Below are 14681 nucleotides of genomic sequence, written 5' to 3'. Positions count from 1 at the left end.
CACAGGGTTCAGACGAAAGCCTGGCCTGACATGTCTGTTGTGAGCCCTGTGTTTGAGGGTAGTGCTTGCTCTAAACGCTTGTTGCTTAAGCAACAGCAGAAGGAAGAGAAAAAGCATGCTTATTTTTCTCACTCGAATGTAGAACAGCTGCCCAAACCATCTTCCTCTGGTTTCTCTTTACCTGGGTCTATCCTGAATCTGCCCCTCTTAGAGAACAGGCTCCTCTTGGGTACCAACTCATAAAAGAGAGCAAAGAGAAAGTTGACTCTCACCTGGATCTGTATTTACTCTGTATTCTTTCCAGCAAAATCCATTTCTAGCAGCTCCGACGTAGTTAGCAACCCATGTGTCCTTGTTTTGATTCTGTCCTTCAACTAAGCAGAAATGCTCCTTCTTAGAGGTGGGATAAGGAAAATGTGTGACCAACAATGTGGTCATGTCATACTTGATCAGATGGAAAAGTTTCCTGTAGCTATTATCTCAGTTTGAACAGTTGGCCAGATGCTAGTATAATTTTCATTCTTTCACTAAAGTCACTGACACCTAAGACCCATGTCTAGATCAGTTTGGCCACAAGTAAGTCTAAGAATCATTTCGTAATTGCTTGATTATCAGATCATAAGAGTTCTAAAATCAATGCTGCCTTTTCTAAGTCATTAAAGATTTTGCAAAATATTTGCTCTTCTGATTCATCTTCATTCAAGGTTGAGCCCATTGCTTTTGAATCATATTCACTAACTCGTAAACTGTTAAACTCTAATATTACTGGTACGTAAAAATACATTTTATCTTAATACTTGAAAATTCCAATTCATGTTGCTTAGATAGCTTCGAGTGACTGAAAGACCATATTGAAAGAGCTTGTTTTATATTACGGTAAAATATGCTGACTGTAAATAAAGATAACAATGATTTGATACATTACAGAAAACACATGCAAAACTGCACAAGAGTTTTCCTCAAGTGGTTTTGTAAGAAGAGAGGAAAAGAAATGCTAAAAGCAGTTTGCTAAAACAGTTTGCCATTCTATGTTCTTGTGATATTCATATGCAAAATACATGCAGCTTATAAGGAAATAATGGGTTGTAGTCCTAGGAGTTCTACTTTTAAAAATTAAGTGCATAGAACTATAATAGGCATTTAATGAATAATTTTAACATTTTTGTAAATTAAAAAACATTATATTTATACAGTAAACATTTAAATGACCAGAACGTATACAGAGAACTTAATTTTTGAAAATGAAGTGACAATTGAGAACACATTTGTTTCTGGCCAAAAACTATGAATTTGGGCTAGTATTACTTTGGCTTAAGTTAGATCTGGTCTAAGGAGTAGTGTTCTTAACTCAGGGAAGGAGAGTAAATCAGATCAGCTAATGCCATTTCTAAGACTTAAAATTAAGCACTGTGGAATTTGGGCCCTTCCTCTGTTAATGGTCAGCAGTTATTTCATGCCCTTCCTGTCTTAACTAACTTGTCTTTGACTAATGTGAATCAGTTATCATAGTATTTGCATCCACTGACCTTCTCTTTTTTAACAGATAGCTTTATATAGAGTTAGCCATTAGTGTGAAATGCATCACATAAGATTGGTTCTCTTTCTTAGGTCATCAGAGCATTGCAGAGGGTTGACAACATGGTTGGCATGCTGATGGATGGTCTAAAAGAGCTAGACTTGCATCGATGTCTGAACCTCATCCTCATTTCAGATCATGGTAATCTCTACTTCCCTCACTGACCCTTTAATTTAAATGGTCTCCCCCACCCCCAATTTTGCCTGATTGATTATTGTTTTATTATTTCCTCTGATTTTTAAAGTTAATTCTTTTTCTAAAACATAGTTTCTTATAGAAAGTAGAAATGTAATACAGAATTCACAGACATCTAAGAGCCTATCAATCAAAACACATCCATCTCCTGATTTGGGAAAGTCTTATACCAGGAATTTGGATAGTTAAAAATTTCTTTTTTCCCTATTCACTTTTGGTAAATCTACTGTAACAATTTTAGATTTAATTTGAACAGATTATTATGTACCTTTTCTATTTTCTTTAGCATGATAAATCTGACTTTGGAAGCAGCGTATATTAATTTTGGCAAATTTTAATTTCACTTTTACTTACTGTGATCTTTATAACATGGTTCTATATAGTCTTTGGACTACAGAAGTGGGGTGTATACAAGAAAACAGAAAACAGATTTTTTTATTGTTCATTTTTTCTTATTATTGTTGTTTGCTTCAGAAACAGTTACTGAAAACTATTCTAGAAACAGTACGAAAAAGTTTTATACTAAAGAAACTCCAGTCTTGGAATGAGACCGAATTTTATACTCCAGTTAATATCCTTGGTGATTTGGGGAAAATAGCTAGGCTTTCATATTCAGTATAAAACTGTGATAATTTTCCTCACTTGTATAAAGATATTATAATATGTAAATAAGAAGAAACATTAAGCTAATTTTGGATGAAGGAAAGGGAAAAGATTTTTTTTAAAGTGAAGTAGTAAATATAGCTGAAATTCCATGTCTTACCTATTAGATATTTAACTAACACAAGCATTGAGCACATATTTATTGAATTAAATTCTGGCAATGAAAGAAGTTTTGTTCTATGTGTTAAATTTTTAATTAAAGTTGCAATGTGTTTTGGAATTTTTTTACCTAGGCATGGAACAAGGCAGTTGTAAGAAATATGTATATCTGAATAAATATCTGGGAGATGTTAAAAATATCAAAGTTATATATGGACCTGCAGCTCGATTGAGACCCTCTGATGTCCCAGATAAATACTATTCATGTAAGTTTATCTCTATGCTATCTTTGAATATGATTATATTTAGAATACATTCCTCTAAATCATTATATCTCTAAAGAGAATCCATTAAAGTTAATTTCCTTTTCATGATTAAATGTCTCAGTGCCTATCTTCTGTACCCAAAGGGACTTTATGGGGCTAGATGTGAGGATACAAGTCTAACCATGTACCAATTTGGTATTCATGGCTAAGAATATTATTTGATGAGCTTAGTACATCAACATAGTGATCTATATGCATAGTGACTCTATATGCATGACAAATTTTATTAGTATTTTTTTAAATGTATAAAGGTAGTACACAGTTATTGTAAGACCTCTTATGAAAACTATAGAGGGAATGGAAGTCCCCAGAAATGTTTAGGATGGGATGGCTGAGGTTTAGTTACACTCTTAACTCAATTAGGCCCCTAAGTTTCCCAAACTAAAGCAAAAGCTATGTCTATTTGCATAATACATAAAATCTATATACAGTACATATTCTTTTATCTGGATAATTTTCTCAAATTTATGTAAAGTCTAGCTAAAAGGATCTTAGAAAGCTAGGTAGTATTGGATTTGTAGCACAAGGTACGCTAAGTAAGTACACTGAGGGCTTGCTATGCAAATTCAGTTTCAAAACTATTCTACTTGTCATCTCTTCTAAAAACTATAAAAAACTATTCTACTTGTCCCTCTTATTTGAATCTGGAATTATCAGTGAATATCAAAATATATAAAGTAAAAATTAATAGTTTCCCCACCCCAAATCCCCATAATTTATAGCTTAGTTCCTCTCTAGAGGTAAACACTGTTGAGTTTAGAATGTGTCTTCTCAGCTATTTGCTATTCATAAATAAAACATTCATTTTTATTTTTACACAGTGAAATTGTACTAGATCTAGATAGATGGATGCATGAGTATTTGAATGCATGGACAAATAGATGGATAGATGAATGGACAGGCAGATGGATAGAAGGCCAGATATATGAATGGAAAGATGGATAGATGAATGGACAGGTAGATGGATAGAAGGCCAGATATATGAATGGATGCACAAATGGATGAACAGATGGATGGACAGGTGGATGTTCTGTAACTTGCATTTTCATTTAACAAATATGGCATAATTTCACTGATTTTGGGTGGGAGTAGCCAAAGATCTGTCTTATTCCTATCAATGGCTAATATGTAATGATTTGAATGACCTTTTTGAAACTTGCTTTGGTCTTTAAATATAGGATTTGAGCCTGACATTCTATAATTTTTGTATTATTTTTATTGCTAATTGTAACATACCATCCACAATTAATTCTTATCTTTGTCTCCCTTCAGTTAATTATGAAGGTATTGCCAGAAATCTTTCTGTGAGTATATTTATTTTTCTATTATCTAATTATTGTATTATCTAGTTTTGTTTAACATATATTTAGGAAAAAAGTTTCAGTATTTGTTATTAGGATTATAGGATTAGAATTTTGAGTGTCTGGGTCAACATTTAAATTCTCTGTAGGTTTTAAAGATCTTTAAGGACATATCCCAAAAGTCTAGGTTTGAATGTTTTTAAGAATTTATTTATTGGTATTGTTGAATTTATGTGACAATACAAGAAATACATAATCGAAAACAATAGAAGGAAAAAACCTAGACATGTTCTGCTATAAATACTGTTAGCATTATGATCCATAGTCTTTTTTATGCCTATCTTTTAAAAAGCAAGTTTTTGTTATAGTGCTGAGTTATCTATACTACGTTTTTTTTTTTTATTTTTACTTGATAGAAAATTGAATTTTGGAGAAAATTCTTGTAATTGTAGTTACAAGAGTGTTTGAAAATAGGATCATCAGTAGTAACTCAGATATAATCTAGTGACACAGTCTAAGTATCCTGGGACTTCTATATGGTGATTATGATTTCCTGTAAAAATAAGGATATTCAACAGCTAGGAAATGTCCAACTCGTACATTATACAAATAGTAACTCAGTTATTTTTCCACATGTTACTTATTAGGCATGCTGGTAAAATGTTTGTGAGAAAAATTCATATGGAATTAGAAAGCACTTTCAAGAGAAGTATACTAAAAAAATATGGAAGTAATGTTTTTTCTTTGCCTTCTACAATTTCAGTGCCGGGAGCCAAACCAGCACTTCAAACCGTACCTGAAACAATTCTTACCCAAGCGTTTGCACTTTGCCAAAAGTGACAGGATTGAGCCCTTAACATTCTATTTGGACCCTCAGTGGCAACTTGCATTGTAAGTTCTGAATCTCCCAGGTTAACTTAGCCTGATCTGTTAATAATTCAAGGTAACCATGGGTCCTTTCCAATAGTGTTGTTTGTTATATGAAACTGCACAAATGTGATTTTCTCAATCACTCTGTATGAACATAGTAGAGGTGTTTTGAGATTAGATAAGGGGTTCTCAACCTTGGCCTATTGACATTTTGGATCAGATAATTCTTTGTTGTAGGGAGCTGTATTGTGGGATGTTTAAAAGCATTCCTGGCTTCTACTCACTAAATGAAAAAGTGCTCTTTCTATATAGTTGTGACTATCGAAAATGTCACCAGACATTGCCAGAAGGCCCTGGGGAGAGGGGTTCACTCCCAGCTAAGAAGCACTTGCACTGTCTGCTCACATCCATATTGACTATTTCTTATGCTCCATATTTGTGATACCACTTGCCATTGTATCTCTTCTGCACATTACAGTGATGCCTAATAAGTCCAGCAAAGTTCAGCAAATAATTGGCTAAAGCTCTTTACCTTATAATAATGATCAAGTACCTTCATCATTATACAGTTTTTTTTTTCATTCTTGTTATACTAATTCATCAATAAACCTCAGTCTGTTGGTATGTTCAGCAAATTATTTGGATGGTTAAGTTATTAACATCTCCAGACTTGATCATTAACTCTTTTGATGGTTGCCAGGAAACCAGGGATGATAAATACCCCTGTCAAGCAAAACCTAAGCAGCAAACCAGAGTTCAGTCAACAGAATTGCACCGTCTCTACGTTATTAGGAAGCTGTGCTTTTAGTGTTTGAAAGAATATGAAAGAAGGGATGGTTCTTATTCTCATGGAGAACTAATATTGAATGAACATCTACTATGTTCCAAGCATTTCTTTAGGTTAAACCATTTAATTTTTACAAACAACCCAACATAACAAAATTGAAACCAAGAGAAGATAATTAAATTGCCAAAGTCACAGCTAGTTAATAGCATAGTCAGGGTTCAAGACCAGTTCTATCTCAGTGCCGGTGGTTTTTTTTCCCCTCTATGCCATATTGTTTGTAGTTAACTCGTCTACAGAATAAAAGATAAAGGCAGCCCTTTACTGCTTTTCAAAGCCAGGTGATTTTATTTACCTTTTCTTGGTTTGTGTAACAAAATAGTTACTTATTCTTTATTAATAGAAATAATCCCATAGTTATCAATTTTTCTTTATGAACTGACTTTACATTATTAATGCATATTATGCCAAATTAGGAATCCTTCAGAAAGGAAATATTGTGGAAGTGGATTTCATGGCTCTGACAACATATTTTCAAGCATGCAAGTGAGTAAACCTACTACATATTTTTTAAATGATATATCTAAAGAAAAACTGCTATATAAAGTTTTAGACTTAAAAACACAGACTGATTATGTCTTAAATGAGAAGTAATGAAGCATATACATTCATATAGCTCTTTTCCTTTGGACATTAAATTAATAGAATTTAGTTAAAATTTTATATTCTTATTTCATGAATGTGTGACATATACCTCCTACTAAATTTCCAATAATTATTTTGCATATATTATGCTTCATTAAGAATGTTGCTCCACAGTAAATGAAAGACAGTTGGTTAATATTTGAAAGGATATCAAACTTACGTTCTAAATGAAGATAATACCTTAAATTTACCTAGCACTTTAAGATTTTAAAAAATATATTCACAACAATTATGTAATTTGATTCCTGCAGCACTGTGTGAGGCGGGCAGGAAGAGGTTTATATCCCATTTCTTAGATGAAAATCTCTTTCATTGTCATTCTGCTCTGCAGGTCAAGTCAGAAATTGTAGTAAAGCTAAGATAAATATTCTAGGTGTCCTTACATTATATGTGCAACAGGGGTTTAAAAAAATTCTACAAAGCCCATTCGGCATAGTGTTTTTCTTTTTATCTTAACATAACCAGTTTATATATGTGTACTACAGAAAATATAAAATAGTTTTTGACCAACTACATACATCACTGAAGTGAATTGATAAACTTCCTTTTCTGGCCAATCCAGGCTCTCTTTATTGGCTATGGACCTGCATTCAAGCATGGCATCGAAGTTGAATCCTTTGAAAATATTGAAGTTTATAACTTAATGTGTGGTAAGTGTGAACAGGCAACTTTCATCTCTTCTGAAAATAGAATATTCCTAGAATAGGATGATCAAAAGTAGGCCACATGATGGGCACCTTTGTGGAGATGATGAGGCAAGACAGACACTTACATTTCTACTTTTCTTCTTCCTGACCCAGAGTCAATGAAAAAAATATGCCATACATACTCTCTGATTACTTATCTGATTCTTCCACTAGGCTGCATACTGGTGAAGTACAAAACCCAGAGAGGGGAGGTCTGTACATTTTCGGTGCCTGGTTCTTTGCCTGCTCTGGGCTTAATTATATGACAACTGAATCAGATCAGTCGTGGAAGCCAGAAAAAGAGTTTGGGGCTGTGAAAGGTAGACAAAACAGGTGGAACCTCTGGTAGCAATAATAGTTGAATGGATGACAATGTCAAGGTTGTAAAAACAAAGGCAGACCCATTAGATATATTCTTGGTTTACTCTGTACCTTCTTAGTACTATTATGGTTGAGGTATTGCATCTTAAATGTTACTTCCTTTTTCTGATGATACTGGGTATTTGCAAAACCTTAAATATATCCTGAGTATAATTCTTTTTGAGAGCTGATATGCATAAATGAGATAATAGATCCTAAAGCAGTTAAAACAGTGCCTGGCATATAGTAAGTGCTTTATAAGTGTTTGCTGTCATTACTATTAAGAACCTGAGTCTTAGACTTGGACAAAGCTGGTTTTGAGTCCTCGGTCTATTATGTTAGCTTTGAGATCTTGGACAAAGTACTCTGATCACTCATTTACCAAATATTGACAATACTTATTAAATTGTTTTGAGGATTAAATAAGAAAAATATATTAGTATGGTGATTGACGTATAGTAAGCATTCAATAGGTGGTAACTATAATTATTATGCACATTAAAATTCAGAAATTTTTATAAGAAGTACAGCAATACACATCAGCATTTCCATTAAGAATAGCATAGTCATAAATACTCTAAAACCCAAGAGAGTTTTATAGTTTTATTTTAGATAAAGAATTAAGGACTCATATAAAGTTAATTTTAAAAAAATAAGAATCATAGTACACATCTACTATTTATTTGATTTAGAAACTTAAGTAAATCTTTACCCTTCTTGGAATTATGCAGATTTACTGAATTTGACACCTGCTCTTAATAATGGAACTCATGGAAGTCTTAACCACCTTCTAAAGAATCCCATTTATACCCCAAAGCATCCCAAAGAAGTCCACCCCCTAGTCCAGTGCCCCTTCACAAGAACCCCTAGAGGTAACCTTGGCTGCTCATGCGATCCCTCGGTAAGTATTGCTGAGAAGCTGAGCCTAGTGTGTATGTGTGTTTTTATAGCACCCTCTGCATAGCATGTCCTTTAGAAATACTTAATGATCAAATTCAAATTTATGAGCGAGAGTAAACATAATATTTATTTTTAGTTCTAGTGACACATGCAGACTTTTCTTTTTTTTTTTTCCTCTACCTTGTTTTTTTGCATTTTTGCCTCTATTTTTATCCCTGGGTGCCGTGACTTGACTTTCAGGTTGGGAGAAGTCTAGCTGAGTCCCGGAGCATCCTGAATCATAGAATTTATGCTGTTACCCTAGCAGTGAGGTCTTGGTTATAAACCAGTCACAATATTCCTTCTCTAAAATACATCGCAACCTATTTTAAATTTTGGCAGGGGGTGGATATCATTTTTTGGTACAAAACAGATATATGACACTGTTGCTTATAGTTATTGTAAAAAGATGAAGATTCGTGACAAGTTATGAACAAAATTGATAGGATCCATAATGATAGAAATTTGGGGAGTAGTTGATTTTATGCTTTCTTTTTTGTTTTAGGATTGTAGAAAAACTGTAAGATTTTATGCTTTCTTTTTGTTTTAGGATTGTAGAAAAACTATAAGAATTATAAAGAAGCTATTCTCATTTTTCAATTAATAGTGTGCTTATGCTAATAATTTTATATTTTTGCAACTTCATCAAAAAAATGACTTTTACAAGTTGGTTTTAAATTTTATCTGTGTTCTACAATAGTATAATTAAGCTGTAGAAGTTGTTTGTTACAAATTAAAACATGTCTGTCATTCCTTAAAAATAGCATTATTAACTTTTTAGATTTTTCCGGTCATGGATTTTCAGACACAATTGAATCTGACCATGGCAGAAGGTAAGGCATGTTTACGCTTGAATTTGAAATGTTGAAGAAGGCTTTTTCTCAACAGCGTGAACCACAGAGAATTGGTTTGGGGGCATTTTTGAGAATAACCAATAAAATAAAAGGAGTAGTGGAGGACCACCTGATGAAACACAATTTTCTTTGCTTGACAGTCTAGACTGTTACTCATAAGGCAAGAAGGAATATTTACAGTGTAAACAGCTTGTAATATATTTATTGGAAGCTGAATCACTCTTTACGAACATAGTAGAGGAGTTTTGAGATTTTAAAGATTTTCATAGGCTTATAATAAATTTTCCAATTTCCATTTAAAATAACCTGTTAATTGTCTATCTCACTGGTTTTTAATTAATTATGAGATAGTATAAATTGCTTTTTTAAAGTTATTTTTTCATAAGTTTTGAATGAAAATTAAGAATTTGCAGACACCTGATGAAATTTGTCATTTGTGACCTAGATGTTCAGTGTCCCTTTGATAGAGTCTCCGATAGATTAAGTTACTCGTCTCACAATTTTTTCCTTCTGGAATAAAAAGATGAATTCTGCAGTGTTCCTGACTTGAATTTGTATAAAATCTCTGTAAATGTTCAGATTAGAGAAATCTTTGATGACCCCAAGGTGGCAAAATGTTGTGGTGAAGAATGACACTTTGGAAACAGAGTAGATTGGGGTTTGAATATGAGTTTAGGAACGTATGTCCTTGGAAGGATTTAGTTCCTATAAACTTATTTTCTCATCTTTAAAATGGGCATATAACCTTAATTCATAGGGCAATATGAGAATTAAATGAGATAATGTCTACAAAGAACCCAGCACTTGGGAAAAAGGGCAATAAATGGTCCATACTAGTATTGTTTCATTCAGTTTAATCTTATAATTTCAGTTCTGAACTTTTGCTTTCCAAGTGCAATATCATTCAGAAACTTTTCTTTCTGGAGTACAGTTTGAAGAATAAAGTAATTCAAATGATGTTAAAGAAATTTAGTAATATCATTTAAGTCCTAATTGCTGAAATTTCTAGCAATTTCATGTAGTGTGTGTCTCTTGTGATATCTTCATATTACATTGCTTTTTCAGAATCTATAGGCAAAAATAAATCACATTTGTTTCCTTAATTATTTATCGTTCTTCTCTTTGTAATTAGTTTTTTTTTATAGTTAAAATAATTTTTCAGTAGGGTGAAATAGAGGAAAGAATTAGATGAGTGTATCATATATGTTATGATATAATGCACATCACGATGTTTAAATGGTAGTTCGTTTCCATTTTCCCCCTGTAACCCAAGAGAAGGTTGTAAGACGTGGCACTCTACCCTATGGAAGACCCAGAGTTCTCCAGAACAGCACTGTCTGTCTTCTCTACCAGCACCGGTTTGTGAGTGGCTACAGTCATGACATCCAAATGCCCCTTTGGGCATCCTACACCGTGGACAGAAATGCAAGTATTTGTTACCCCTTTAGCTATGTGTGGTAATTTCAAATTATCATTAAGCAAAACATTGGGAGCATAGTTTCTCACTGTTAATTTTGGCTCTATAATCAGTTCCCAAATTAGATGATCACTGAATGGGGAGTCAGAAACATTAGGTTCCAGCTCTGCCACTAACTAGCTTGTGACTTTGAGACTCAGAGCATATTTATTTTTCTGTGAAATGAGGGGTGTGCAGTAAAGTCTTCTCCTTTGGCTTTTTTTTTTTTTTTTTTTGGTTTAAATATTTTATGATTCTCGTGAAATGAGTTTTACAGTCAGTTACAGTTATTCATCTCTAAATATGTAGTATGTGAGCACAAGGATGTCCCTCAACTGCCCAACTTCTAGGGGATTCTCACTGGTGGGGAAGGCCATTAAAGTTCAGTAACCTCACTGCGTACACCATCTATAGGAAAGCTCCCAGACCAAACCAGAGAGAGGCTGGGATCCTGTTCACCCCCAGACCAGAGGAGTTAGGCCTTGAAAGGAGTGAGGGGAAGTATCCCAGAATAAGACCACCGTTTTCCTCACTCCCTGCCTTCTGGGTGCTTTGGTGGAAGAGAAATGATAAAGGAAATAGGCTTTGAAAAAGAGAACGAAGGGAGTAGATGAGATTTAGATCTTACATGGAATCAAAGTTTGTTTGTTTTTTTTCAATTACAGTTGACATTCAATATTATTATTAGTTTCAGGCGTATAGCATAGTGGTTAGGCATTTATATAACTTGCGAAGTGATCTCCCCAATAAATCTAGTATTCACTTTGCACCATATAAGAATTGAAGTTTTAAACTAGACTGACCAGCTTTTCAGAAACTGAAAGTTTTTGGCAAGCCATACATGGAGTTGAAGTTTTAAACTAGACTAACTAGATTTTCAGAAACTGAAAGTTTTTGGCAAGCCATACATGGAGTTGAAGTTTTAAACTAGACTAACTAGATTTTCAGAAACTGAAAGTGTCTGGCAAGCTATGGGGTGCCCTTAAGGGATAGAAAGAGGATTTTAGAGCACTAGGTTGAGTCATTTAAAAAACAAAACTATTGTTAACATCACTGAGATTGTTAAATAAAAAGATAGTGATATATATATTATATATATATATGTAATTTCTGCATTTAAAAAATATATATATACAGTATACACACACATTCACATATTTGCATAAAATTTCTACCTTAAACTTGATTTTAAAAAATTTCAGACTATATTCAAACAGTTGTATTAACCAATGTTACCCCAATAAACTTAATTAAAAAAAAAAAACAGTAAACACTTTTTTTTACTTGACTTTGTAATATACAGCATGCTAGACAGTTTTCGTAGGTCCCATCCTATTTATTGTTGTTTAGTACCTCAATTATGGTATTTTGATTGTTTGAATTTTCAGTTTTCTTATGTAATTAAAGCTGCAAAAATTGGGAGTCATCACTACTCCCTAGGTTTTCATATTATATTGCTATTCATTGTCTTTTTTTACTCCCCTCCCCTACAAACTTTTAGTTGTGTAGTTCAGTATGGAAGATAGTCTCAGATCTCTAAAACTCAGCAATTCCCTATATAAAAGTGTGAAATTGAGTGAAAAAAAATTAACAAAATTAATACAACATATTAGAAAAAAGTTACACACATGACAAATGATTAATATTCTTAATACTGTAAAGAGTTTTGAACTTCAGTTAGAAAAAAAAAGTTGAATACACTAGTAGAAAAATGGAAAAAAGGTGAAAGACAATGAGCAGACAACTACAGAGCCAAAATTCTATGATGCAGTTCACCTTTAACTATTTACAAAGCTGTCTTTTCTTCTGTGCACTTGATACTTAATGGTTCTTTTCATTGTGTTCTTCAGGACAATTTCTCTACAGGAGACTTTTCCAACTGCCTTTACCAGGATCTTCGAATTTCTCTTAGTCCTGTCCATAAATGTTCATTTTATAAAAATAATTCTAAACTGAGTTATGGGTTCCTCTCCCCACCACGTAAGTTTCTTCCTTCCTGACCTTCCCTTTCTCTTATCCTCTTTCTTCCTTTTCTTTTTCTTTTTATGGGGCAATGTACATCATTTCGTTTATTTATGGATGAAAATTGTGAATAAGAAATATAACTACTGGGGCAAATTTTAAAGCTAGGTCTAAAATTTGAGTTTTAGAAAACTTTTAACTTTTGTTTGAAGAATAGTTGACTTAACCCAGACACTATAGATAGGACATTCTTCAGTTTTCTGCATTTCTTTTAAACAGAATTTGAGAAAACTCAGCGAAGTCAGATGGATGCATCAGAGTTATTAGGAAGGAATGTCATTTTGTTGTTTAAAAAGAAAAATGTAATTTGTCAAAGAATTAGGTAAAGGTAGAACTTAAATGTGCCTGTTCTTTCACCAATACGAGCCCCTAGGGAATGGCTTTATTTATTTATTTATTTTTTTGAAGTTAAATGTTCTGTTTTTAAAGTGGCAAATTTATATGTTAATGAGAACATGTATTCAGACTGCCCTAAAAAGGCAAAAATCAGAAGGCTCCAGGTGCTCAAATATCTAGTCCAGTCGCCAGAGTGGGTGTCTGAAGTCAGAACTTGGCTATTGCATTATAAAAATAGATGAAGCCCAAGCCGAAAATCCATACAAAGAAGCCTTGTACAGCATTTCCAAGCAGACATCCTGTGATGTTTTTTTCTGTGTAGTAGGTGTTGTTCTGAAGCCAGATATTCTCGTTTTTCACTGTGAAAGAGTTTAAGGAAAGAATATTTTAAACACAATATATACTTTACTTGAAATAAGGCAAATAACATAAAATTTGAATATGTTTAATTTGGGGCCCTGCTTACTAAAGTTTTTGTCTTTGGTAAATTTATCTTGAAGAAGAAAAGATCTAAATGATTATTTTGTTAAGGGACTGGACCAAACACATAATGTATCTCCTCGAACCAATACCTGGGAAAGTTTTACGGGTTTAGGATAGCACTCAGCTAATTTTTTTAAAATTCCCCCCATGAGAAAGTATAATTTCTAATGTTATTTGTGAATGAAATAGTTGTCCTTTTTATTTTCTTTGTAGAACTTTTAAATAAAGGTTCAAGTAAAATATATTCTGAAGCATTGCTTACTACTAATATAGTGCCAATGTACCAGAGTTTTCAAGGTAAAAAATTTTAACCCTTTATCTCATAATTTCAATGAATTTCTGTATATTATAGGTATAATTTGTATAAGACTGATGCTCTAAATTAAATGACTAAATATTCAATACATTCTTATAGATTTGATTGACAATATTTATTATACTGCTTTGTATTTAAATGTTTATAAACATTTTTTGTGGAAAAAATATGTTATGTTCTAAGTTATCTAGCTAATATAGTCTACTAACATCAACTTTCAGTCTGTTTTCTATTTAACTATTTCAAGTTTCTGATAGTTGTTTTTGATCTTAAAATGAACAGATTTTATACCATTATTAATTATTGCAGCATTTGGCTCTTATAAGAATAAATATACATTTCTACTTCAAGTGACACATGAGATTTTAAAACATAGAGCATCCAAGGAAATTTTTACTCTCTATCTAGAATACTTGTGACTATTTCAAACAGAATATTCAGATATTAACAATAACTCTGAATAACCTGCCCCTTGTTTCTGTTTGTGATTTTTTATTTTTTAATGCTTAATGATGAGATGTGACCACAAGTTCATGGTGATATACATGTTCAGAGATGTCCGAAATAGAATTCAAGTCAACTTTGTTATATAGTCCTTGCAAAGGCCAAAGCTGAACAATGAATGTTTGGCCTCACACTATGACCGAAACCAAACTAGACTTAATCTCTAATTATTACAAATGCTAATTTTGAATCATGGCATTGATTAT

General features: G+C 32.8%; 1 protein-coding gene across 2 annotated transcripts in view; it reads left to right on the top strand.

Moving 5' to 3' along the window:
• ENPP1 (ectonucleotide pyrophosphatase/phosphodiesterase 1) overlaps positions 1-14681 on the top strand; it is a 64019-nt gene that overhangs the window by 35941 nt on the left and 13397 nt on the right. For both annotated transcript variants that reach the window (XM_023529805.1, XM_023529806.1), the window contains exons 12-22: positions 1609-1717; positions 2668-2799; positions 4132-4163; positions 4924-5051; positions 6291-6360; positions 7082-7169; positions 8297-8466; positions 9286-9337; positions 10632-10783; positions 12665-12794; positions 13869-13952. In XM_023529805.1, the coding sequence (XP_023385573.1) occupies positions 1609-1717; positions 2668-2799; positions 4132-4163; positions 4924-5051; positions 6291-6360; positions 7082-7169; positions 8297-8466; positions 9286-9337; positions 10632-10783; positions 12665-12794; positions 13869-13952 (1147 nt within the window). The remainder of the gene's footprint in view (positions 1-1608; positions 1718-2667; positions 2800-4131; positions 4164-4923; positions 5052-6290; positions 6361-7081; positions 7170-8296; positions 8467-9285; positions 9338-10631; positions 10784-12664; positions 12795-13868; positions 13953-14681) is intronic.

This window comes from Pteropus vampyrus, unplaced genomic scaffold (assembly GCF_000151845.1).
Source record: "Pteropus vampyrus isolate Shadow unplaced genomic scaffold, Pvam_2.0 Scaffold43, whole genome shotgun sequence".
NCBI lineage: Eukaryota > Metazoa > Chordata > Mammalia > Chiroptera > Pteropodidae > Pteropus > Pteropus vampyrus.
Note: the sequence above shows the minus strand (reverse complement) of the source record. Positions and strands in the feature narration are given on the sequence as shown.